This window comes from Pezoporus wallicus, unplaced genomic scaffold (assembly GCF_028554395.1).
Source record: "Pezoporus wallicus isolate ANWC-B61680 ecotype Strahan unplaced genomic scaffold, APGP_CSIRO_Pwel_v1 contig_818, whole genome shotgun sequence".
NCBI classification, from domain to species: domain Eukaryota; kingdom Metazoa; phylum Chordata; class Aves; order Psittaciformes; family Psittacidae; genus Pezoporus; species Pezoporus wallicus.
This window is the reverse complement of record NW_026636248.1, coordinates 5,145,217-5,172,897: the sequence shown is the minus strand read 5'-3', so window position 1 is coordinate 5,172,897 and position 27,681 is coordinate 5,145,217. Positions and strand designations below refer to the sequence as shown.

The 27,681-nt window shown below is 41.0% G+C and overlaps 1 protein-coding gene across 2 annotated transcripts; it reads left to right on the top strand.

The window, feature by feature from the left end:
* Positions 1–13: 13 nt before the first annotated feature.
* SERPINB5 (serpin family B member 5) lies at positions 14–26,367 on the top strand. 2 transcript variants are annotated; one of them, XM_057399373.1, is made up of 7 exons: positions 14–196; positions 16,285–16,459; positions 19,304–19,441; positions 21,220–21,337; positions 22,679–22,821; positions 24,284–24,451; positions 25,766–26,367. In XM_057399373.1, exons 1-7 carry the CDS (start codon positions 138–140, stop codon positions 26,156–26,158), a joined length of 1,194 nt encoding a protein of 397 aa, XP_057255356.1. In that variant the 5' UTR covers positions 14–137; the 3' UTR covers positions 26,159–26,367. The 2 variants fall into 2 exon arrangements, with proteins under 2 accessions (XP_057255356.1, XP_057255357.1); XM_057399374.1 differs by lacking the exon at positions 14–196 and adding an exon at positions 10,595–10,717.
* Positions 26,368–27,681: the final 1,314 nt, after the last annotated feature.

Here is a 27,681-nt window from a genome sequence, read left to right as displayed (position 1 = left end):
GGTGGAATTAATTCTGCTTTGTTTAGGGAAGTTTCTGGCCCCTCTGCTGTGCCTCTCCCGCGGTTTGGTGCCCTCAATGGTGCTGTCTTTTGCACAGCCCAAGTTCTGAATGCTTTTAGTGGCAGAACCAGCTCTTAATGGGCACGGTGATGAGCAATCGGGTGTTGCTCACCCGTGTGTTAGTAATAACACTCGGGTAAGGTGCGATGCCCACAGAATATGAAGGAGGAAGTGATGCAGAACATGTAGCAAATGATAAACCAGTTTTGCGAAGTTCCCTTGCTGTGTGGCTGTGTGAACCTCTCCTAAGTGAGCGCTATATGCTTCCCTGTGCTGCTGTCATTCCTTTAGGGCGAAAAAAAGAATATCTGGGAAATTTCACCAGATTAATAAACCTCATTCTTCCAACTACCTCCAAGTGACTACAATGTGAGTTTGACTTGGCATCATAGAATCATGGAATCAGCTAGGTTGGAAAAGACCTGTAAGATCATAAAGTCCAACCATTACTCCAGGACTGCCAAGACCACCACTAAACCATGTCACTAAGGGCCTCATCTACATGTTTTTTGAACTCTTCCAGGAATAGTGATCCCAACACTTCCCTGGGCAGCCTGTTCCAATGCCTGATCACCCTTTCAATGGAGAATTTTTTCCTAATATCCAATCTAAACCTCCCCTGGTGAAGCTTGAGGCCGTTACCTGATGTCCTGTTACTTGGCAAAAGAGACCAGCCACCTCCTCACTGCATCCTCCTTTCAAGTACATGTGGTGAGCTAGAGTTAGAGGTAGTTGTAAATTAGAGATTTGCCTGTAGAGGTAGTTATAGATTAGTAAGTACACTTATGAATTTCAGTGTCACTTCTTGATTTTGTTTTCTAATATGATAGTTCAGTGAACCTGTTTGATACTGTTGGTAGGCTGCCTGTTCTGGGCAGAGTATAAAAGGCACCCCCACAGTGACCCCCATATCGGGAAGGTTGTGGCAATCTTTTCCTCAAGCCATCTGGTTGGCAGATTATTTTGGTGACTTCATATACCCGCATACTGGAGGATGCTTTGTTTGAGTTTTAGGCATGGTTGGAAACAGCCATTTTTCTTAGCTCGATTGCAAATGTGAGAAGATGTGATTTCCCAAAGATAAAGTCATGTAATCAGGCTTTGGGAAGTGAGATGGTAAAGAGAGATTATTCAGAAAATATGGTTTATTGCATTTGTCACAAAAGACAACTGAAATTGGCCAAGTGATGGGAGAGCTGATGATGTCTAAAGGAAACTTATAGCTTCATTGGCAGCAGGATTCAATGAGAGCATCCATGGTCTGAAGTGCTCAAGAAGCTCTGTGGCTTAAATCACATGTAACTGCTTCTTTCTTATTACGTCTTCAAAGCGTGAGGCAAACCCATCCTTTTTTACACTTTTACTGTTAATTATGCCATCTTGGTCTACTTTTAACCTCCTTTTTAAAAAAAAACCACACTACTTCCTTGGGGATTCAATTTCCCTTCTGTCTTTACCTTCTCATTCTGATTTGTGTAACAGCATATTGTCAGATACATTCCTGTCACTAATATTCCTGGCTGTGTCACCTGTACCTATGATTTTCAAATCTGTAATGTTGTATTTAGCTTTTAGATCTAAAGGCCTAAAACAGTATGTCACAAGCGTGTAAGTAGCAAATGCCACCCCAATAGCACTGAACTAGCTTCTGAAACTCCACAAAACCCATCTGGTTTCTGCAAATGTGAATGAAATTTAAAAGAAAGCAAATAAAAAAGAGAAGGCACCTATGTATACAGATAACAGGCTAAATCTTGCACTTGTTGCTTAAGTCTTACTCATACAGTATTCCTACTATAATTGCACCTTGCAGCTAGTTTTGCCTGAGGAAAGACTGGCTGAATGCTGAGTAATAACATCAAAATTAATTCCTGAGAATCTAATGAATTGTCACAGAAAGGATATTACTTCAGTTTTAGGAACAAATACAGTCACATTATCTGACACTTCCCTGTACAGAAGTTCCTGTGTTACCATATTCTAAGAATCCGTATCACAATGATGGTGTACAACAAAGTGTAATGAAAATAAAGTGTTTTAAAGATGTTAATATAGGTACCTGTTTGGCCTCAGCCAAGTCCATCTCTTAATTCCCTGGGGCACTGTTACTCACATTGCTGTGACTTCAGGTGAGTGGCACAGGCATGTATGATCTTCCATGTTAAGGCTGAGTAAGCTACTGTGGAGAACACTTCCTGCTGCCATCTCTTGGTATGGAAGGAAGGCGTCCACATTACATGCTGTGTGGACACCTTGGGCCAAGGATAGATGGATATAAAATAAGTCATGTCTGCAGTACAGCCAGGCCTCATAGCTGTGATTTTCCTCCATTACATCAGCTGAGAGGTGGCTAGAGATGACTAATATTAGTATCAGAGTGAGGCTTCAGTATTACCTAGATGACATGAGAGCTGAGCAATTAAGAGAAATCACTGTCTCAGAGAACGTAACTGAAAACAGGCAAGGCAAGGCAGAGAAAATATAACCTCTGTTTTTTTGTATTTTTCTACCTGGTGAAACTATGCAGAAAGATCACTGTGACCTAGGTAACAAAGGCTGTCAGTAACAAAGCTAGCAAGTAAAATTCAGGTTGTCCAAATCCCATTGTGTTACCTTGATCTAGTTTGGTGTAAACACAGAGAGCTCATGCACCTGAGATTGGACCTCCAAAGGATGTGTGGTGAAGCTGTGCTGAGCACAGGCTGTCAGTCTGGCTGTGTGGCCTGCACAGTCTGAAGCCTCCCCCTCAGCACCGGGAAACATGAGGGCCTCAAAAGCAGGAGCACCGCTGTTCTAAGAGATCCAAGCCACCAGTTGTCATTGGGAATGTGTCTGCCTCTAACATAGTGCCTTTTGGAGTACTGCTGCTTTGGTATTCCTGGGTGGATAGCTGCCATCTATAACCACTTTAATAGCACTGAAACCACACCAGCATGGTGGAAGAGAGCTGTATCCTAAGAGCCATTATTTTTAATGCACTCAGGACTTGAGGTGCAGAGAGGGTGTTGTATAGCTATGGTGCCCAGGAGGAAAAGAGTTAAAGCTGTACTCAGGACCAGAAAGACTGAAGCCAAAATAAAGCCGTGTTACATCTATGGTACTCAAAGCAAGGGTGAGCTTTGGTGCAAATCTTGAAGGACTGTTTTTTTGAGGAGTAAGTGGTCTTCAGAATCTGTATCTCATCACATGGCTTGATTATTTTTCTTAGTTTTGCCTGTGTTATCTTCAAGGGTAATATTTTTCCCTATACAGCATAAATCCGGTGATTTCTGGTGGGGCTTTCCTCATCATAAACTCACCACATAGGAACTGCATGGCGTTCTGTATACAGGCCAAGGATAAACATTTCACCTATGTCTTCTCTGCATAGCATTTTGTATGTTAGGTCTTGCTAACTCATTGAGATTAAATGAATTAAATGGAGTAAAATCTCTTCAGTGATGACTTAATGCACTGTTGAGCAGATGTGGCTTCAGGGCTGTATTGTTTGACTCATGTACATTTAAGATACCCAATTTTGCCAGCTGGAGCTGCCAACTCCTAGCCACCCATATATGATTATGTGCTATGCATTGTTGAGTTTGGTGTGGCTGCATTTTTCCTTGAAATGTTTCCACAGTCACAGCATTTAGCAGGTTCACAGCCCGACTCACTTCAGAGATTTTATTATTAAAAACATTGAAAGATGTCCCACAGCCAATGCTTCTTTGAGTTCAGAAAGCTTCAAGCTTGGATTGTGCATTTTGGATTATTTCGTGTTGCCTTCATTTAATACTTTGATGACCTGTAGAATCTCTGAACAGCTCCTAAGGATAGTGTAGACACTCTCATCATCTGGGGTCTCTTTTTAATCACTGCCATATTTTTTAAAAATATATGCTATAATCCAAAGAGAAATCATGGGTCTCATTAAGTCGGTAGATCAGGTTCTACAGCCCATGTTATGCAAAGGTTCAAGCCAGCTGCTTGTCACAGTTTGTGTCTCACTGTCTTAAAAAGACACAAATCTGTGAGTTGACCCAGTTTTTCTTTCTGGGAATTTGCTCTCCTGTGCAATAGAAAGCCTGTAGTGTTTACTGTTGCCAGGCTTCCAGGAATCTAAATTGTTAGGCAGTGAGAAGCAGAAAAGCAGTTCTGTTCAAGTATGTGCTTTTAAAAGTATTACCAAGCTCCTCTACACAGATGATGGGGGAATAACTTTTGCAGTTCCAATATGCAGCAGAATAACTGAATTTAGCTGTTGCAAAGCAGAGAGTCACACTGCATGAATACATTTTAAAACTGATGTGCTACATCTGAGGTTTCCAGCAGACTTCATTCTCATGCTAAATTCAAAGTGGTTTTTTCCTGTGTGACTGTAGGGAGCAGTATTTGCAACATTACTAAATGTCTTGTAGTCAGAATGAATGAGGAAATAAAGGATAAGAGATGTGTTCTGGGATTAGGCCATGCTCCAGCTCCTTCAAATAGTTTTTCTTCTGAATGGTGGTTTGTCTTGTAATTTTCTTCAAAATAGTGTTTTAAGAAGTGAGAGTCTAAAAATCCCCTCTGCTTCAGATCTGAAGTCTCACAGTTCTTGAATTCACAGGAGGGTAGGAAGAATTTGGGCCATCCAACGTGTCTTCCAACCAATATGTTCCCCCTTTCCACAATATGGGAGATGCAATGGTGGTGTACTGGGGGATGAGCATCACAGTGATAAGACACTTGCTGTTGCATCTCTCACTTATGCAAGCTCAGGGGAGCACAAGAAGTCCCAAAACCACCAAAGGCCAGCAGCTGTACTAGGAGTATCAAGCTGTGTAGCTACTGCAGTCTAGCCTGCACTACATTTCTGGGCTATCATTTCCTTCCTGGATCCCTCTAAATTTTAATTCCTCTTTTAATTCCTAAGCCTTTTAATTAGGTCTTATAAGGAAAGTAGCAGAAACAGGATAGAGAAGTCATTTAACTTTCTCTTCATCCAAGCCACTCAGAGTAATTTTCATCTTATGCAGGAAGTTCTTTGAACCAGGCTATTACTCTGTCATGAGCTGTCTGTAATCCTTCCACATGCACAACACCTTTTCCACACCTTTCAATACGATTCTCGCTAACAAGTCTGTTGCCTTCTTTTACTCAAAATCCACTGAAGTCAATAGCCACCTTCACAGTGGGCTTTGAATCCTGACCTTAGATAGACAGATGGATAGGTATTTGCATTACCACAAATTTCTGTAGACCTAACTACATCTTTATGTCCTACTCCTATTATATAAATGTTAATGTTATTGTGCTAATAAGTTTGTTAGCTTGCTGGGATATACATGCAGTATCCTCTGAAATTTCCCCATAGAGCTTAATGGGAGCATTAGATCTCAAAATGACTGAAGAAAGCTACTTTTCCATAGGTTGCCTGTCGTCTGGGTAAATGTAACTAGGAAAGTGAAAAGGAAGCATTCTATTATCAAGTCCTAACACTTTATTTTGTAAAATATAGAATATATTTTCCTTATTATAGGCTAATACAATATTCTTTTCTATGCGTTTTGTGATGCCAATCTAGTAGTCCTGCGTTACTGGTAGTAGTCCTGCTACTGCTCTGCATGGAAATAGCTCCCTTGCTATCATGGGCACTAATCAGTTCATGTTAGCTGGGGTTTTAGGCTATTATTTCTAAATTTTACATCTGGAAGTCAAGATGGTTTGCAGCTATAACTTCTATAGTTTCCTGATCATACAGAAAACTTGCAGGGTGTGTTCCTTCATAGGTCTGCCAAATACCAACAGGAGAAGCAAGAATTAACATGTTCACACCTCATCTTAGCTGCATTCAGGGATAAACAAAGTCCTTCACTCCATCCTCCACTGAAAGCAGACAACAGGAGAAAATTCAGCCTGTGAAGGCCGAATTTCTGTTTCCATTTCCAGTGAAATCTTTAGCAAATATTGTTTCTAAGCCTTTATTTTCCTGTGATACACATATATTCAGGCTATGAAACTGCACTGAGCAACTCTGGGAAAGTGTGTGCCTTGGCTTGCATTAATCGTACAGTCACACAACTACTGGGATTACAGAAGAGAGTGACTCATCTACTGATGACTGTAGGTAAAAGAAAGGGCGGTGGGGGTGTGGGGGTATCCCTAGTTCTCATACCCACTTAAGGGAGTAATACAAACACAAAGCTGGGAGGGAAGCTGTCTGTCAAGAGTCCAGGTCTACTAGAAGGCAGTGAAGGTCATGTAACCCCTTCCAGAAACTGAAGCCCTGAGTTAAAACTAGTCTGGTGTCTGAGGGAGAGGGCTGCTTGGTCCCTTTACTCCTCTTGGGAAAGGTACGTCTGCTAATTTAGCTTATGTCAATATGGTCTCCTCTCTCATTAGAGTTCCCACCGTGATCCAGTCACAGGGGCAGTCCTATCCCAATACAGATTTTATTTTGTTAGGTGAAGGATGACAATTCTAAAATTGCTCCAATGCTCAGTTAGGAATTTACTGATGGATTATTATGCTGACATAATTCAGTAGTTGAGGTCCTCCACAGATCTATACTTGAGCACAACAGACTGGATATGTAGAGAAAGCATCCTCAGTAGCAGTACTCCCATAGTACGGTGTTTTCAATCAGGTGAATCCATTCACCTAAACAATCCATCTCTTCTATGAAGACAGGCTGAGAGAGTTGTGGCTGTTCAGCCTGGAGAAGAAGGCGGCTCATGGGAGACCTTATAGCAGCCTTCCAGTATCTGAAGGGGGCCTACAATAAATTTGGAGAGAGACTGTGTACAAGAGCATGTAGAGATAGGACAAGGGGCAGGACAAGCTTTCAACTGCAAGATGGCAGATTTAGATTAGATATTAGAAAGAAGTTCTTTACTGTGAGGGTGATGAGGCACTGGCACAGGTTGCCCTGAGAAGCTGTGGCTGACCCATCCCTGGCAGTGTTCAAGGCCAGGCTGGACTGGGCTTGAAGCAACCTGGTCTAGTTGGAAGATGTCCCTGCCTGTGGCAGGGGGCTGGAACTGGATGAACTTTAAGGTCCTTCCAACCCAAACCATTCTACGATTTTGTGAATACTAGGGAGTGGTACTTCAAAGATTTGGAAATATCATTACATGGGAAGAAAAAGAGAAGACTAAGGAAACATGACAAATGTGAGAATGTTTGCATTTTTTCTGGAACAGACATTAAGGCAGGTGATGTTGACTCATAGTTCCAGCCTGGCAAAGGAAGATGGTGCAGTAACTGCCGGCATTGGTGACAAGGGAAAAAGAATATTAACTGTGTCCCCATGAGATGGCACCCTGAACCAGCAGTGCACACAGGGATGGGTTTGAAATTTTATTGTCCTGGACAGAGCGGATCACAGAAGTTTTAGTGAGAAGTGATTAATCCACAGCATTGTCTCTCTGCTTTTGTTTCACAGGAGTTGATCTTAGTCTTTGTAGTGGGAAAAAGATGAAGTTTCAGAGTAATGTGCCATGGTTTTTCTTGTCTCTTTTATATGTATGTATTTCCCCTTATACTTTGATTTCCTGGTCATATTAGGAGGCTCCTTCACAGGCTCTTCCAAGTAGTCAGTCAAATCTGTCTCTGTTAAGCTGATTTATTTGTATTGCACCAAGCATTATGCCTGGTGCTAAGTGTTGGGAGCAATACCTTTAGGGAAAGTAGTCAGATTCTTAACAGCCTGATTCCAGAACATGGGATCATTCATTTCTTATCACCAGATTAAAGGCTTTGTTCTCACTGAAAGCTGTCATGTATTTGGTTGCCTATTTTAGCTTTTTTCCCAATGAAATGTACAACCCAGTCCAGAACAGCCTCACTAAAAAAAAAAAAACAAAAGTAAGTAAGTAGGTATGAGAAATTAATTTCCAGTCTGTTGTTAGAAGTAATCACTGGTGAGTAATACTTCTACGTCAGCAGACATATCTGAAGAAAACTGTGTTGCTACCATACATGTTGAATCAGTGTGTTGCTACGTGACACCATCATTTATGTGTAACGGCATACACCTTGGGAAGAAAAAGAAAATAGAGATAGCTTGTTGCTGTTCAGTTGTCTTTCTCAATGGAACCAGAGAATAACACTTTATTATTGCAAGTGTTATTCTAATTTCAAATTACCTTGTGGTTTGTAACTGTCAGTCTGATCTTTGATAGCATTTCTTATGAAAATTAAAAATATTTGGGCTATCAGTTATTCCTGTTGCTAAAAAGAAATCTGAACTCATGTTATGTGGGGAATATTAGAAGTGCTGCTGTGTGTACCTGTTTACAGACTCTGCAATCTTACCCTTTGAATTTTTCTAATTGTGTTAAAGTTATAGGTCACTGAATCAAAATAAAATGTACAAATGACCTCCTATCATTGGCTTCCTTGCAAGATCCACAGCTTACTGTGAAAGCCGTAACTTGATTAGGAGACCTTTCGTGACTGGCAGCATAGAAAGAATGCACCAGTTTATTATATTTATTATTCATTTCCACTTGTAGATGATTTCCCATGTGGTCTTCAGGGCATAACAGCATTAATTGCAATCAAGTATGCACTGAACATTAGTGAGTTTGAGGAAGGAAAAAACAAACAAACAAAACACTACAGTGGATGCTTTGAGTCTCTGAAATAGAATAGTTCTCCATGTGCTGTTGAGCAGCAGGAGTTTCCCTCCTCCCAAATGAGCTTGCCTTAAGAGTGGACAGAAGGTGGCTGGTTTTTGTTCCCTTCCAGCAGCATGTAGGGACAGCGTTCCTAGGAGGTGTTCAGAGGGAGTGGCAGGGAGAGCTGGGGGAGAGAGGGCTGAAAGCAGGCTGAGTAATAAGAGAGTCACCTGGCTGGTTGCATGCCTTCTGCAATGAAGTGCATTCAGCTTGCCAGTTCATAGATGAAGACACATGTATGTAACTGCTGGATCCCAGCATCCAGCTTCATGTTTTTCCTTGGGCTGTTGAAGACCTGCAAGAGGTGCAAGAGGACAAGAGCTGAGTTACTACTTTGTCAGTTGACTGTGACTTGTCTGTGTTACAAGGCTTTAATATCCAAAGTGTTCCATGTCACACACCCATTGTTTTTCCCTGATTTACTTAACTTATTTTCTGACATAATATCACAATAGAAGGTGTCCAACTAACAGCAGGCTGATTTTTTTATAAGGAAAAATCCTGTTATTTGTTTTATTCTATTTTTTTTTTTTTTTTTTTTTTTTTTTTTTTTTTTACTTGGTGATAGAAATACAGGCCATAATAGGTGTGTATTGAAAATGCTTTGAGATTAAACTGAACAAGACTAATTTAGTGAAAGGTAAATGCAGAACACAGGGAAGCTGATGCAAGTAGTTGTTATTCAGTCAGACCAAGAGAGAGTGTTCCTGGTCTGGGAGGGTGGCTTCATTTCTTGTCCCTTGCAAACCTCAACTACCTGAGGTTAAGCATGTTGTAATTTTCAGGTCAGCATCTTTTACTTTTCCACATCTTCCTGGCTGGGCTGTAAGTAAGACACAGTCATATGTCAGGAGTTCTCATAAATATGAGTAAGAAGCTACCAGGAAGTCACAGCTATTTTAACATTACCTCCAACAGCGAATAAGCCCAAAATACCCATTCTCAGGGGAAGCAAGACTTCCCTCTGAGCTGTTCAGTTACCAGTGTCAGTGTGGACTCCTTCATCTGAAGCATCACAATTGCAGCAGTGATTATTAGTTTTGTAGCACCACGACCAGAAATAATTAATTTCTCAGCAGTAACTAGGTCAGGCTGAAGGATTCAGTACAGCTACATAGTGCCTGACCTCAGCCATCACAGAGCAGTTACCTGATTGTGGGTGATGTTTATACACCTCCAGCTTGGCAGTGTTTTTTCCATTGTCCAGCCTTTAAAAGAAACTTTACAACATGAACCCAGGAGTCCCCATCCCGCAGGTGAAGGGATGGGACTTTCTGCTCCCCTTCCACTTCTACAGACAGCAGAAAAGGCTGCTCTCTTGCAGAAGACCTGGCTGCCTGTGTGAGGAAGCTCTTGCTTTACAGCAATAAAGAGGGCAGGTATTTTTCCTGGAGTGTTAACTCCAGTCTGGCCTTGGGCTTTCAGGGCAACCAAATACAGACCTGTGCCCCTTACAAAGACACAGTTAAGGCACTGTCTTAATGCATATACAGATGCGAGGTGCTCAGCCGTGCACTCCTACATGTTTTGTTTGTTAGCCTGGGTGTCTTTTTCACAATTGCAGTTTTTTCTGCAAATAGCGGAAACTCCAAAGTAATTTGGAGTACTGTTTTGCTCATCCACTTCTGTATTCTCTCCTTCATAGTCTTCCTTCATTCTTGTCTGGTGCCTTTTGTACTGTGCTTGCTGAAGGCAATGCACAAAGGCTGCTCTTTCCTGCCAGAGCTTGTTGTTGTCTTCAGTAGCTGGGCAGGTAAAGACAACTCGGGTGTGAATCATTTCGCTCCTGCAATGCAGGAGTTGCTATGAAGCATGATTAAGGCTGGGGGAGGGAAGAAAGAGAGAGTGAGAGGGAGTGTGTGTCTGCACAAATTAAGGTTGGTAAAGTGGGAGTGGTGTCAATGAGCAGGCAAGGTAAGACAGTCTTCTGCTCAGCAAGGTTTCACCACGGGTAGCTAGTTCTTCGTGCTGTACCTATTCCATTGGCTTGTTTACCAGGATTATAGCTTTGCAAAGTAAGTACAACTTTTTTTCCTCTTCTGATACTTTAGTTCACACCTAAGTAATAGTTAAAAAAATCTTCACAGTGAAACATAATGTTGTAGAGGGAGTGGGATAAGGAAGTTCATTCAAAAAGATACCATCTGAAATGAAAGGAGCAAAGATCCTCCCTAAACTGCAATGTTTTGGTTTCATCCCAGAATTGCTGCATTGCTATGCTATATGTCTTCCCTCTGAAAAGATTTATTGGAAGAAGTGAATAGGATCTGGCAGGTGAGACAGTGGAGGGCATTACAAATTATTAAAATATGGTGGTTTATTGCAAATGGCTTTCCCCATATCAGAAAAAACAGATTGTGTATGATACCATGAAACATGCTCCATGTGTCAAAATAGCATTTGGACTGTCTTGTAAGTCTCTGTTATAGAGGAGTATTCCTTTCATTTTATGCAGAGGTGTGTACACTGCACTCCATTTGCTTTATAACTCGAGTGATTAACCCACACTTGCTTAAAGTGAAGGGCAGGAACTTTGGTCCAGTAATTACCAATTTATTTTCAGTGTGACAATTTAGTTTAAAGAATTCACTGGCTATTGAGGTATAACAAAGCATATTGTGGTGGCTCATCCCGATTTCCTTCCTGGAGTGACTTTACTTGCTATGTTGCTGACAGTGCTTTTTCCCAGCCATACAAGATGTTCTAGTCCCACATCAGTTTGGTGTCTTGTGTTCCTCAAACAAATGTCTGTTCAGAGGAAATTGTGTCCTTGTTGCATAGCCAGGTGTTCTGCCAGGTAGAGAGTTGTCATGTGTATAGAAGTAAGAAGAAGAGGCTTACAGAAGTCCCTTTTTTCCTTTATATTTTCTGTTTGCCGAATAAAAACTAAAGTGGGTCATGTTCAGTGCTTAAGCTAATTTCAAGTATGAATGCCTCATTTGTGAAACATGCATGTATCTTGTTTCATACGGTTTCAGACAGTGAAAGTTTGTTTGGACTAGAGAGACTACAGCACTGGCACTCACAGCTCCAGAGCTATAAACTAAAAACACTCCCACAGCACTGAATGACCAGCACTGGCCATGCTATATCTGTCACAAGTGACTTCTCCTGGAAGGACTGCTTAACCAGGACAAGAATGAAATAAATACGTGTTCTGCTTTATCATTCCTACCATAAAGTTAAAATGACTTGTCAGACATTTCCACACAGACATTCCTATTCTCCTGGTTATATTTTTTAAAAATAAGCTATATTTAGCTTTTCTCTTAGTAAGCAGGTAGTAAACAAATCCTCCCTCTTGGTTTGGGAGGGGGGAGTGTTTGTTGTTGTTGTTGCATTCGAGAGTGACTAAGCAAAAATGGTGTCTTAAACATGTTTAAATCAGGTTTTTCCAAACTGGTTCAGTAGCCTTTTGGCTCCCTTCTGTACCTGAAAGCGCTTCTGTAACTCTGTGACAATTTCAAGAAAAGCTGGGTGGATCACAAGCTACTTGTGCTTAGAAGATGCCCCAGTGCCGCAGGCCTCTCTGGAAATGCTGACATAACCGCTTTCCTGGGAAAGAAGGGACTCGGCAAGAATCAATGCAGCAGGCCTTTCTGAAATTTCATTTTCGGGTTTTTTTACTCCTCCCTGTTAGAGGGTTCCCTGTGATTACTGACTCAGGAGCTAGGTCTAATTTCTAAGACTGTTAATGGGTAGCTAATAGGCTTTCCTCTTGATGGGAGCTTCAGCCCTTCTTACTTGACTGGAACTGGCTTTACTGGTCTCCCAAGGCTTGGGATGCTCAAGTCTTTAGTGAGATTTAACATTTTGAAATGTTTACTACAGTTTTTTTTTTCAATAATATGAATATCATAAGCTCCTAAATATCATACATCATAAATAACTGGAGCATAAAAACTGGCTGACCAGGTGAATTAAAAAAGTGATATAGAGATTATTCTTCTCTGTCCAGCCCGTCATTCAAGGTGGGTGGGACTGAGCTTTTCTCCCAACAAAATGCCATGAATGGGCATTATTTGAATGGTAGCACTGAAAGAAATTGTGAGAATGGAGAGCTTTACCACTACCAGGAATAGTTTCACTCCAAACAAAAGAGGCTTTGAGAGTACCAGCAGTTAATATATGAACAAAAGGTAAATGAAAGGTTCACCATGAAGTACCTCCTGCTTTCCTCGCTGAAAAAGGAGCACTGAAACTTTGTAGAAAATGAACCAACATGAGCGGTATCAGCGTTACTAATGAGGTCAGAAGAGGTTTTAAGCTATGGTACAGCTTTTCACTGGCATAAGGAAAAGGAGTTTCATTCAGTTTTGCAAAATTTCCTATTTTATTTTCTCACTCTGAATCTCTTGCAACTCAAGGAAGCAGAACACAGGTAGCACAAACACATCTCAAAATCACCCTAGGTTTGCCAGTATAACTGAAAATACCAATGTTAGAATGACAGCATAGGATTTGCAATATTAAGCTAGAAAGGACAAGAAGTATTTTTAAGTGGTTATTATTGCATGTTGATTTTTGGCCTGTAAGGAAGATCCAGAGGCCTGAATAGAATAATATCAGGCCATCCAGCACTAAAGAATTATATTCTTTAAGTCAGATTTCTTTCAGATGAGCTACATGCCTCATTCTGCGTTGTGATGTTCTTTGTATTGTTTGACTTCTTGAGGGTGGTAGATGTCAAATGACACATTCTTTGTTACCTGGGTAATTTTCCACCAGGTTCTCAGTAAGAAATACCTGGGAAGCTGCTACTTGCCACAAATCTCAAAATTTTGGGCTGGGGAGGAGGACAGAGAAAGAGAAAAGGAGATAAGGATTATGTATTCTGTGTTCATTGTGAATGGTTGAGTTAATGGGGAAGATAAGATAGGTAGCCTGTGCAAGTCAGTTTATTTAAGACATGCAGAGGCACAGAAGTGCATGTCTGGGATGAGCAACTAGGATGATGTTACATTGCTGCTTTGCCTCTTGTTCCAAGTTACTCCCTCATCAGCAGTCTCAGTCCTTCAAATTTGTTTTAACTGACTTTTGCCACTGTTCTGCCCAAAGCTGTTGTCCTTTATGGTGCATGCTGAGCCCACTTTTCCAGTAATTATTTGCTTTTGTGCATGATAAATTGCAACTACGTAAATGAGGTAGATGGTTGCAGTACTGCGCTGGTGCTTTAGACACATAAGATCTCTGAGATATGTTTCCTGAGCCTCACTCTGACATCAGCATGACTACCTGCTGACACTGTAAAATGGGATCTCACATGGATAATCTCTCTTTACCTAGCAGCTGCTGGGCACTGCCAGGCTACTGGTCCCTAGATGTTGCAAAGCATACTCTTCTATATTTTTATGTGGGGATAACTTTCTTCAGTGATATATATTTAATGTTTCCCCTCTTCAAGACAAATTCCCATTTATTTTTTTTTTTCCCAGTGGAAGGAAATTTGTTAGCAAACAGTTTGTTGCTAATACCAACAGTCAGAACATTTTGCAAGAGTGCAGTGCCGGTTAGGTGTGCTTTTCAAACGCGGATTTAAAGAGCCTTGGTTTTATGCCAGTACCTTTGTGGCTTTTTACTTGATTAGATTGTGCAATGCATTTCAGTAGCCTTTTATACTGCATCTCTTAGCCCAAAACAAACCAGCTGCCAAGTAAAACAGTTGCCTTACCAAATAGATGCAAGAACATTTGTAAGTTAATTAAAATAAAAATAAAGACATTTATGTTATAAGAAGCCTTTTCTAATCAAACAGGCCTTACAAGTAAATGAAAAGTGTTTCTCCCTACTGTGTCACAGGCAAATTGTGCACCAGTTCTGTTACTCCCATAAAAATGTTAAATACCACAGATTATTTGGAAGTCATTCCCTACTGTCAAGTACCACAATGGTGTCTCTGTACAGTAGTGTCAGATGTTCAGCTACGTTTGGGCAGTATGACACATGCACTCAAATAGGAGACAGTTCTAATTCAAAATGCCTTTCCAAACGGGGAGGAGCGGGAGCAGTCAAGAAAGGTACCTTGCTGGAGACAGTTGCCTGCCCATATGTTCCCTCTTCCCCTTTCTGTCTTCTCATACCTTTCTGCTTCTCCTTTCTCCCAGGAAAGTAAGGTCTTTCCTGGACTAGGATGTAAATTATATGAACTAAGTAAGTAAGTGAGACTGTAGTATTTAGTTATTGGAGAGAAATCCCTGTCCTTAAGGTGTTTCTCAAAAGATTAGCAAACCTTCTACCAATGTAAGAAATAACTGACTTTCCTTTTCATGATAGGATAAAATAGGGCCCCTAGATCTTCAGTGTCAGAGCCTGACATGCAAGTGTAGATAGGTATGTGTCTGGATAGGTATGTGTCTGGATAAGAACACAGCTTTTAAAATCACCCCTCCATATTTATTCCACTATTTTGCCATTTTTTTCTGAAGGGAGCAAATGCTGGAGATATCCTTTATGTGAAATCTTATGCTAAATATTTATCTTTTCCATTTCCTTTCTGTCTCTGACAGTAGCTTTGATGGAGCTGTTTAACACCAGTTTTAACAGATTGCTTTTTTTTTTTTAGGGATAGATGACACTGAGAGCAGAGTAGTGTCAAATTCACTATGACAAAAGGGGTTGTCCTTTTTGTGCTTGCTGGTCTAAAGCCAGACTTGTGCTATTGACTGAAATTCTGTGGTTCACCCTTGTCAGCTTGAACCTACACAAACATGCTTAGACCAAAGTGCAATTTCAGGTATGTGAAAGCAGTCTAGAAGATGGGAATATTCTCTGGCTTTCCCAGAACATGGGCTGCAGCGGCTGTCCCTTGGGCACTACCCTTCCCATTTCTGACTGCACAGATCAGCTAACAGCCCTGTGGCAACTGTAGTTATTAGGAACAACTAGGAAAATATTTATGGTTAAAACAATGTGATTAGTGAGTGAGCACACAGCAGTATTTATTTAGGAGGCCTCCTTTAAGTTTCTAGGACAATCTCAACCTACAGGACCAGACAGCTTTCTGAAGACTTCGAGCAAGGCTAGGGAGAATGAGGAATTATCCCTCAGAGGAAGGACATGTACCAAAACTAAAGCAATGATCAACAATTAGCCATGAAGCAAGAAACAGGAGCGATTATGAGACTATTAAAGGCCTGTCTGAGAGCCAGGAGAGCCCAGAGCATAGGCAAAGTACCTTATAAGTCGACACATTCTAAGAGTATCAATTAAAAACAGATTAAATTCATATGTGATCCAATTTGACTCATGTGTGTGGGTCACCCTGACCTACCCAGATTTCCCAGAGTGTTTCTGGCAATACTGGCTCGTGTAATACGTGGGATTGCCATCTGTCACTTGAAGATGATGGCTGTTAATGAACCACTCTCATTTCTTTGGCTGGATATGGATGAGACCTCAGGAGCTGCCAGTGTGTTGGCAAAAGCCGAGTGGGCTCAGTCAGGCCCTTCGCTCTTCTCCCTGAAGGTTCAAGCTGCTCAGACCCATGCTGGTGTCCAGCCTCTTTCAGTGGTCTGACACAGCCCCACCACAGCAGGAGCTAGAATTACACTGAGTCATCTTTCTTTTCTCTTTTCTGTTTCAGGATGACAATGGATGCTCTGCAACTAGCAAACACTGCCTTTGCAGTTGATATGTTCAAAAAACTATGTGAGAAGGACAAAACAGCCAATATTATATTTTCCCCACTGTGTACCTCAACGTCTCTGGCTCTGGCATATAAAGCTACGAAAGGTGATACTGCAGACCAAATGAAACAGGTAAGGTGTCAGCATTTTGCTCTGTGTCTGCAAAATTATATGGCAGTTGGAAGTGCTTTCTTATTTATTCTTATTAATATACTACTAGACATCTGGTTCCTGTGTAAGTCAGGCTGCAAACCGTCCCTCCAAAATTCGAGGAAGTTTCCCCACTCCATAAACCCACACAGAAAAAGAGGTTGAAAATCTGGCATAAAGAAAGAGCTTTCTCAATTGTGTACAAGGTGGACATGGCAGAATCCTCAACAGTTGCATTGAAGCTTTGTCTCCTTTTAGCATGGTGTTGATTGTGGCTGCAAGTCACAGTCAAGATCACTCAATTTTCTGGATAATTGTTTTTTCCTTTTTTCCTTTTTCAGCAAAGACTAAGCTTTATCGAATTGGAAAGAATTTTGCCATTGTCTGTCAGCAGCAAGTATCCTTAGCAGCTCTGTCACTGACATTTCCCCTTTCTTCTGCAATACCGCTAAGAGGAGGCAGATGCAGTAGAAGGCACGACTTCAGCAGTGTTTCTCGTTACAAGCAGCTTGTGGTGGTGAAGTTGTTTCCAACACCATGATGCAGTATGGCAGTTTATCAGGGTCTCTCTAAAGTGCAGGGAGACAGCCTTGCAGCCTCTTCTGCTGCCCCTGTGTAAGCAGAGGTTTGCGTAGTTCCTTTTTATCCTGGTGAGGGTGCCCATGGTTTCTGCAGTTCCTTAAAGGTGGATCAGAAGCAAATTCCATCTGCATTTGTGTGATAATGATCACCTGCTTTTGATGGATATTCTACATATTTGAATATATTTTCCCTCCATTGGGAATTCCTCTCTGTACCTTGTCGTTCACTGAAGGGAGCCCCACTTGCAGCCCTCTGTGCTCTCACTCATGCCACAGGTTTACAATGAGTTTTGCGTTATTCACAGACCTGCGTAGCAATATACCCATGAAGATCTTCTAGGCATTGCAGATTTTTCCACACAGCATTGTGGGGGTTTTTTCTTTTTAATTAAATTAACTCTGATTATTTTTTTTTAATTTAGATGCCCCCTGCAGCTTCATCACCATTTCAGAATTCAAGCATTTTCTTCTTAATGGGAGATTTCAAAATATTAATCTGCTCTTAATTTTGTTTTCACTTATGTCTGTAATTGGCTTTGAACCATCCCATAATAAGTTAGCATACACATCCACAAATGTAGCTCTGTTACACAAATGCGTTTATGTTTCATGTTTCTCAAGTGGTATATAAAAAGTGCTGACTGCAAATACTCAGGAGAGCTTGGTATGTTTTAAAATGTAACATCTCCTGTTTCTCATGTCCTAGCTTCTGCCTGCCCCTGAGTTCACACTTGGTTTTTAAACACTAGATACAAAGGGAGCCAAACTGGCAGTCTTACTCTGGAATATCAGTTAACAAACTTGTGCCAAAAGCTCTCCCGGGTAAAGAAGTAGTAGTAGTGTAGCTTTGTCCCCAAATAATTTTCAGGCGCAGAAGCTTTCTGCACGTAACATGCTAAGAAATAAAACTGTTGGAGGAAAAGGAAACAAGTGGAGAAAGTTGTTTCTGAGGAAATGACTGTGGAGTTTGGCTATGAGACCTGTGTGGTGCTGTACACTTGGGAGCTTATTTCCTTCTGCTCCTGCTGAGCAGGGAGAGGGAAGGACACAGAGGGGTGGCTAAGGCAGAACAGCAATTTGCTGTGTCTGTGAAGATATGATGTGTTCAGGAAGAAAGAGCAGTAGTGAAGGACAGAGGGAAAAGGAGGTTGCTAGTGCCTGCTATGCCTCATGTGGGAGTTGGAGACATGAGAAGGGTTGGGCAGGCTGCCTGTAATGAAACAGCCACCATCAAAGATCCTGTAATAGCAGACATTAGGAATTCAATTCGTATTTACAGGGTTATTTTCAAACAAGACCAGGAGAAACCTCTCACCTCTGGAGCCTAAAAGCAGTAAGTTTTAGGTCACCCCAGCACATCCTAGAACTGGACTTGTCATTCCCAGGAGCTGGGAGGTGGCCACGTGTGGGTGAGAAGCCCTACCTCCAGCTCATACTTCGTCTACCAAAGCAGACATACTTATTTGATCATTTTTTTGCTGAAATATCACATGATGTCATAGGATCATAGAATCACAGACTGGTTTGGGTTGGAAAGGACCTTAAGATAATCTAGTTCCAACCCCCTCTGCCACAGGCAGGGATGCCTCACACTAGACCATGTTGCCAACCTGGCCTTGAAAACTGCCAGGTATGGAGCATTTACCAGTTCTCTGGGCAACATGTTCAAGAGGTTCACCACTCTCACAGTAAGGAGCATCTTCCTTATGTCTAATCTAAACTTTCTCTGTTTAAGTTTGAACCCATTGCCTTGCCTTATCGCTACAGTCCCTGTCATGTATCAGTCACAGCAACCAGAAAACTTGATGATCTGTTAAACATTTTTAAAGGTGTAGTCCACTTCTAGAAAGGAGACTAACTGGGACCCTCATTTACCTGGCTTAAAAGCTCCAGGGTTTTGAACAGGAACATAAGTTAGGTGAAAACATGACTGTATACTACAGCATTTCAATTGAGAAAGCCACATCACCAGTATGAACAGCTCTATTGATTTTCTTGGACTGCTCACAGGAAAGAAATGCAATTGGTCAAAGTTCTATTAGGATCAGATTTTTAGATTTATGTGAGGATGTCAATTAAATAAATGATTTTTGAGTAAGAACAGTGAGAGGTTGTGTTGTTAGCTTAAATACAAAAAGCCACAATTCTGGTCACAAACAAGCATTACTTTTTGCAAAGCTGTTAGGAATATTTAGATAATGATAATAATAAAGATGTTTAGTGTTTTATTATATTCATTTTACAGGTACTCCATTTAAAAGATGTCAAAGATGTTTCTTTCGGGTTTCAAACAATAACTTCAGACGTTTCCAAACTCAGCTCTTTCTTTGCACTGAAAATGGTCAAACGGCTCTTTGTAGACAAGTCTCTTAATCCTACCACAGTAAGTACTGCAGAAAAGCCTGGTGCTATGAACTGCTTGGCCAGTATGTTGGTGGGTTATGGTATCAGACTGCAATGTTATTTAAAAAAAATTCTCTCACTTTTGGCTGTTAATTGGGTAGACTCAGATGATGAACAATGTAATATACTCTGATGCCATGAAAGTCTGTAGGACGGATGAGTGTTCTGCCTGACCCCAAGCTATGCAACTATTACAGCACTTCTAATTCTTTCATTAATATGCTTTATGTCAGTAACTCAGTAGGTTTTCAATGTGACCTAACTTCTGTGCCACATCAAGGTCTTTGCCTTGTAACTATGAGCAAAAAGGAGTTTTAAAAGAAGTTGGTGGGCCAAGTGTGTGTCCAGTTCACACACCCAAGTAATTACTACTCAAGCTGTCTGAGGAGGCAGGAGCCTGGCTATGGAAACACCACAAATAGAGAAAGTGGTGTTTGGCCTTATAACTTATGGACCTTGCAAATACCTGGGAAGAACACTGGTGTTTTTCCTGGGAAGAACACTGGTGTTTTTTTGGTTGGTTGGTTGGGGGTTTTGTTTGTTTGGTTTGTTCTGTTTTGCTTTGTTTTTTTTTCCCCTAAATTGCTTTTGAATAGGGCCCCAAGCAAAGACAACACCAACCTAAAAGCGGTGTTTCAGAAAATTCAACATGTTTAAATGGTGCTGTAATAATTTGATAATTTTATAATCATATTGATAGGAATGTTTTTAAACTGAAAGAGGGTAGATTTAGATTAGACATTAGGAAAAAATTCTTCACTATGAGGGTGGTGAGGCACTGGCACAGGTTGCCCAGAGAAGCTGTGGCTGGCCCCATCCCTGGCAGTGTTCAAGGCCAGGCTGGACTGGGCTTGGAGTAACCTGGTCTAGTGTGAGGTGTCCCTGCAGTGTCAGGGGTTGGAACTGGATGAGCTTTAAGGTCCCTTCCAACCCAAACCATTCTGTGGTTCTATGAATCAGATTGCCTGATGTTCGGTCTCTGCTACAGCAAAGGCCAGTACCTATCCACAGTACCTATCCACAGCAATAAACATCTCATCAGGTGATGAGACATGATATGAGCCGCCTGTGGCCTTTATCTCAGTCTCCTCTATTACCCAGGTCTGGACTGAGGATTGTTTTATCCTTTCAAACTCTGACAACGTAGTCACTCCTGCAATACCAAAGTTACTTTAGCTGCTGATGTAACACCACTGGACTGAAGACAACCTTAGGAGCAATGTGCTGAATCATAGAATAGTTAGGGTTGGAAAGGACCTTAAGATCATCAAGTTCTAAACCACCTTCCATGGGCAGGGACACCTCCCACAAAACCATGCCACCAAAGGCTCTGTCCAATCTGGCCTTGAACACTGCCAGGGATTCACAACTTCCCTGGGCAACCCATTCCAGTGCCTCACCACCCTCACAGTGAAGAACTTCTTCCTTATATCTCTTATATCCTTATATCAATCTAAACTTCCCCTGTTTAAGTTTTAACCCATTACCCCTTGTCCTATCACTACAGTCCCTAGTGAAGAGTCCCTCTCCAGCATCCCTATGGGCCCTCTTCAGATACTTGAAGGCTGCTATGAGGTCTCCACGCAGCCTTCTCTGCTCCAGGCTGAATGTAGCTGTGCATCCTGGTTGTCATCCACTGTCACTTATAATGAACTCCCCAGCTACCCTGTGGTGAGGCTTGGGATGCTGATATTGCAGACTGTAAAGAGCAGGGATGGCATTTAACCTAGGATGACTTTGGTACCTTGTGTCTTTCAGGACTTTGTCAACTCTACAAAGAGGCCTTTTCCATCTGAACTGGAATTAGTGGATTTCAAAGAAAAACCTGAGGAAACACGGCAGAAGATCAACAAATCTCTTTCAGAGCTAACTGATGGTGAGTGCAGCTTAACCTTGGGAGTGCTGTTTGCCTCTTTGGAGAAAGAGATCTTTGTCTTTGTGACACGTCTTTATTAATGGTTTTAGAAATAAACACATAGAGAAAGCAAGGAGACTAGAGCTACTATTTGGATTCATGAGGATTAGCAATGTCAGCCTGTTTTGGAATTATACTGCAACGCTTCTGAAGGTGGAAATGTGGGACTGACCTTGCATTAGCCTTGGGCAAAGCTGCTCACACTTGACTGCAGCAAGACAGTTTGGGAGGATGACAGCTCCTTGCTGTGTTGCTTCACAAACATCTGATATAGGTACACCAAATACCCAGGCCCTGGTTTACTTTAAACATTTTACTGTGATGGGAAGTACTTGCTGAACTCTGAATTTTAGGCTGTTAATTACTAGCTTGGCTGCTTTTGCCAGAAAGCCACAAGCAGATGTGCATTTCTTATCTGCCTTCTTGTGGGAATGGGGCAGCAGGAATTTTTCCTGCCGTGCTGCTGAGCCACCAACCACGGGGCTGAGTTATGGGAGATGCCCCTCAGTGATCAGTCTGTTGGGGACAGAGGTCTGGCCCTGGCTCAGGAGATCACCCAGGGCCCATGACCAGCCTGTTTGCAGCCTGGGCACAGGTATCTTTGGGGTCTATTGCTGCCTGTTGCCCTCGTGTGGTGCAAATATGAAAACGTGGGTCCACGACTGGCTTTTCCTGGGATGGCACAGGTGCCCATGTGAAATTATCTCGCCCTGTGCAATTCATGCATGAAGGCAGGACTTGCCTCTACTGTGCTCTGAATTCAGTGTCTTTTACGGCAATGCTTGCACAGGTCTAAAACAGAGTAAAGCACGCAACATTTCCATATTCTTTTTGAAATCTGTAGCAGTATTTGGTTATGAACTGTAACCAGAGCAACATTTTTTGCTATTCTGGTTATTTTATTCTCATGTATCAGTCTAGAAGTGAGAGGCTGCTAATATGGAACTGCCCTTCAAGTCTTGCCCTCCAAACGACAAATACTTTATTGCTGAAACCTGGGGAATTTCACTGAAAATTCAGTACATTCTTTAAGGTACTGAGCAAAAGGAGTAAATGTAGTTTTGATAACATGCTATGTAAGCCAAGAAAACCCGTCATTTGGAAGATCTGCCTTGATCCTAAATCTGTTTTCAAACCTTAAGCTGCAATTTTAAGTCAGTGCTTCTTTTTGGAATTTTCTAGTAGAATTAATATATTTTATTTGTGAGGTTCAGGACACAGATTTTTTTAATTCAATGAAATGTTACCATATATACTGATAATGTATTGTTGTATTAACAACCGTCTTAAACCTGTTCACAGGCAAAATGGAGAATATTGTGAATGAGGACAGTGTAAGTGACCAGACTCAGATCCTCCTCGTTAATGCAGCTTATTTCATCACAAATTGGATGAAGAAATTTCCAGAGGCAGAGATCAAAGAATGTCCTTTTAAAGTCAACAAGGTATGTTATGTTCTGAAAAAAAAAAAATTAAACTAAAAAGTACTGTTTTCACTCAAGAAAATGCAAACTTTGAGCTAAGGAAACCCAACAATAGAAAATCAGAAATATTTATATAGGATTCTTAGACCCTATCTAATGCTATCTATATGCTGTTGCAAGGGTCACTAAACCGTTTACGTGTTGTGTTGTTTTAAAACTTTGCTGGTGCATTCATATCCGTCAGGCCCAGCGTAAAAGCAGACTGTCCTGTTAGTATATTTAGACAACAGGAGCTGAGTACAAGTGATCAGAAGCAGACATTGCCTACAGGGAGATACACACTCTCATGGGTAGCTTCTTCCAAGAGCTTGCAGCCTGTACCAGAGGCTGCATCCCAAACCCAGTAGGGGTGAAGCACAAAACATTGCATTTCTCATGGTCACAGAGCTAGTGAAACATCTACACCTGAGGGATTTCTTTAAGAATACCCCTTATGTGCCTGGCCCTGTGCTTTCCACTGCAGGGATGGTGCCCCATCAATCTCCCTCTTTCCAGTCAGGTTGAGGACTACAGCCCTTGGCGCTGTGCTTAGCCATGAGGTTCAAGTGTGTGCAGCGCCTATGGCTATTGCCTTCAGGAATCTGTAACCAGAGATGAATGTTGTGATCATACATTCCGCTTTAAACCAAAATATAAAGCTAGGCAACATTTGTGAGATAAAGAGATTATACTCCAAATATATACATATGTATATATGCACATGAGAAAGTTGGAGTTTCAGGTTCATTGAAAATACTCGTAAATTACCACATCAGGAACAGTTTCGGCTAAAAAAGTTTTAAAATTATACAATCAAAACCAAAATTAAGGAAATGTCTCAAATTCCTTTTTCTATTTTTCAAAAATAACATTTCAAATTTTAGCATTTGAATTTTAAATGTTTCCAGATGAACAGTACAGTTTGTAAATCTTCCTTATAAAATAGTTCTGTTTTGGTTTGTTTCCTTCATGAAAGGCAAAGACATGGGCTTTAGGTAAGCCTGAAATTTCTTCTTTTTTTGATTCAGCTCCTGAAGAAAATATCAATTATTTGTATAAACAGCTTGGCCTTCATGGTTGAGATGTGTTCAAGTACTTGGTACTTACTGGCATTAAAATGTATAATTGTTTAGACAGTATAGTTTGTAGCACTCAGTGAAATAAGCATAAAGGGCCACTGATATTAGGTAAATTTCTCTTTTAAGGCACATCCCCTATATATTGCAGTTGTATTAAGTAGAATTCTATTTCACTTTTCTTTGTAAAGCTGCCTACTGTAAAAAGGCAACAGGGTCTCTTACAGCTGGTTAAATTCCAGGTTAAAGCCAACAAATCCTCTGATGGTAACTCAACATAGCAATTCCATGCAAGCTTACAAATTTTCCATCACCAACTTATTTGTGAATTAAAAGAAATGCTTGATTGTTTTCTCTGTATTTTGCAGACTGAAACTAAACCAGTGCAAATGATGAATCTGGAAGCTACTTTTTGCCTGGGCTATGTAAAAGAATTAAATGTTGCCATCCTTGAGTTGCCATGCCTTAACAAACATGTAAGCATGCTCATTATGCTGCCCAAAGAGATTGAAGATGAGACCACTGGCTTGGAGAAGGTGAGATGAAAAAATATAATTGGTATGATGCTTTCCCTGGAAACAGCCTGCTTATAATGGCATATGCTTAGGGAAGGTTTTTCTTATTCAGATGCTATACAGAAGGAAACAAAAAGTATTTTTTCTGTGAATTTACCTTCTTATTCTGCTTCTCTGTTCCTGATCTCCTGTCTGTGATATTGTTTCCACTGTGGCCAAGCATGAGGTTGTGAACAAGAGTTTTAGGTAGGGTGCGCACAGAGAACAGTATGAAGTGCAGAAGGTGCTCATGATGCACTTTAGGAATCTGCTTCAATTTGAAAATCTGGACTCCCAGAATAATTTTCATCTTAAGATTTTTATGCTTTCCATAGTAAAGTGCTGAAAGTCATGCTTACTGAGTACTCAGTACTGCTGACATTACTTACTCTGGTGTCCTCATTTTTTTTCAGTTGGCATGTATCCATGATTTATTTTACTGAGTTCTTACACTTAATTTTAATTTTGTGCAGAGGTGCCTGAAAATGAGCCATTTTTTATTACAATTGCACATAAATTTGAAAATGAATAAGGCCTTTCCTGAAGAACAACTATTTCTTATGTCATTTCTCTGAAAATTTTAGAACATACTTTCACCCCTATTCAAAGTTTAAGGATTAAGAGATAGATGATCATGCAAGTCTCCTTTGTAATTTGCTACAACTGGCCATAAATTGTAAAGGCAGGAGGAGTCTGCCTTTGCAGCTGTAAGGTACTTTTTAATGTAGGAGTAAATTACAGAACTCATATCTGAAAATGCAAGAGAGGCCTTTCCTGTTAGCAGTTTGTTACAGGCCCAAATTCTACCTCATCTCTTCCCAGTTTTTAAAAAATTGCTCAAACAGCTTCATGCTTGACTGAGATCAGGCTCTGGATTTGGAGTTTTTTTGTGTCCCAAATACAAGCAATTTCATTACTCTGTAGGGTCAGGGATCAAGACCTTTGGATTTGCCACTAGGCTGGGTGTAACCTGAGTACAGATTGTCTTTCTCAGGTTCCTTCACATGGTGGTTGAAGTGATTGCCTGTCAAAGGCTTGTAGAGGGGTAAGAGTAGCAGCATGCACGTAAAATGGACTTGCTCCAGCGGCGTGTTCTATGGATTAAGTCTTATTTGCATCAGTACATCTGAGAGTAGCTTAACCCTGGATGCTACAGTTGTGAATTCAAAAGCAAAGGTCGCCTTTTGGACTTTACTTTCTGGGGGCTTGATAAGACTGGGAAGGTCAGGAATGATCTTTTTTTTTCTTCTTTCATTGGACTGCTCAGTAACTTCCATTTTTCCTTTATGTCTTCAGCTGGAAAAGGCACTCACCCCAGAGACATTATTACAGTGGACCAATCCCAGCATGATGGCTAACACCAAAGTGAATGTATTTCTCCCAAAGTTTAGCGTGGAAGGTGATTATGATCTGAAACCACTTCTGGAAAGCCTGGGAATGACAAATGTCTTCAATGAGAATGCATCCGATTTCTCCGAGATGTGTGAGACCAAAGGTGTGGTTATGTCAAAAATCATCCATAAAGTCTCTTTGGAAGTAAATGAACAAGGTGGCGAGTCACTAGAGGTACCAGGATATCGGATTCTGCAACACAAAGATGAATTTAAAGCTGACCATCCATTTATCTTTTTGTTTAGGCACAACAAAACCCGTAATGTGATTCTTTCAGGCCGATTCTGTTCTCCTTAATCAGGGTGTATTCATTATGAAAAAGCACAATTACATTTATGGTGGTGCATTTTCCTATAAAGCTTGGCATCCTGACTACCACCTCTGCAAGGAAATCCGGGAGTTTCATATATGAGTGGGGTAATACAATGTACTCTACATATGCAGCAGGACTAGTTTATCTTCTTATGTTTCATCCCCTTAAGCTGAAGGATTCTAACTGTGAAGAACACTTTTACTGAGAAGTATGCCAGCTTTGGTAATGAATATATTTTGTTCTATGACATCTTTTTCCCCTAATAAGTGAACTGGGAGCCTGTTTTAGGTAGACCAGGAGTTGGAAAGGGCTCAGGGAGGAAGGGCTACATTCCTGCTCCCTAGCCAAACTACTCTTCCTTGTGACCCATGCTCTGTGGATTCCTACTGCCTAGAAGGGGAAAATGTGGACATTTGGTGTGACAGCCCTCTCCTTGTACCCGGCTACACCCTGGTGGTCCAGGGTGCCCTGCTGAATCCTGCCAATGCCCAGTGAAACACTGCCCAAGTTCGGCAGCCTAGCTAGACAATTCAGGCTAGCATCTGTGAAACAGCAGCTACACCGAGACCTGTGGATGCAAGAGGCAATAACCATGGTGACAGAATGTTTACCCAGAAGACGTCTTCAGCGTAAACTATGTTGGTTTATAAATTGGACTCTGCTGTGTGGAATTTTTTGACTCTTTGCCCTTTAGACAAGATGGGACCAATTCACTGCAGCTACAAGGAGTCCTGTTCTATATATCCCAAGAAAAAAAACAATTATGCAATTCTAGGATACAAAACAGTTGGATTTATACTGGAAGTGCCACACTTTTCATGCACAGATTGTCTGCAATTTCTAGTTCTGGATTCAGCATTAAGGAGACTCCATACAATTACATGATGTCTGAGGCATGAGAAAGAAATAAGGACTTCAGCTTGGGTGAGATTAACATTGTAATTACCAGTCTCCAAATTCCATATGAAGTCATGGTAATCAGATTTCACTTGTGTCTAAAGACTGCCTGCTGCATGTGTTCAGTACTGGTTTACCTAATTACTGTTCAGAATAAAGCACTATAAAACCCGTGTCAAATGTCTGCAATACCTCCTTTATCAGCTGGTGTGTTTACTCTTGTGTGTTCACTGTCAGTGTTCACTCCTGGCCTCCAATAAATGATAGCAATGAAAATGAACCCATTTACTTAGCCCACAAAGTCAAAATAAAATACTAAATCAATGTCTGGATTGCCCTTCTGGACCACCTAATAATAGTTCCCAGTAAGGACTATGTTACGAGCTGGTACCACTCTACAAATAATTCAGTTATGTATCCTCAAAAAGTGGGAGCATTTTAGTTGAGAATTCCTCTTGGTACTTCAGGTCTGAAAGAAATCAGAAGGAGATTTCTAAACATGAACATGCAACCCCTAATCTGTATACTTCTAACACCAGAAAACAACACAGTGGTTATTGTGAATTTGGAGACAGGAATTCTGTTTTGATTCATGGCCAACCTACAAGAT

Excerpts from the sequence above, each read along its gene's own strand:
- SERPINB5 (XM_057399373.1), top strand. The coding sequence starts at position 138 with ATGGGCACGGTGATGAGCAATCGGGTGTTGCTCACCCGTGTGTTAGTA. Across the intron at positions 197-16,284 it reads GTGTTAGTAATAACACTCGG|GATGACAATGGATGCTCTGC; the intron begins GTAAGGTGCGAT and ends TTTCTGTTTCAG. Across the intron at positions 16,460-19,303 it reads CTGCAGACCAAATGAAACAG|GTACTCCATTTAAAAGATGT; the intron begins GTAAGGTGTCAG and ends TTCATTTTACAG.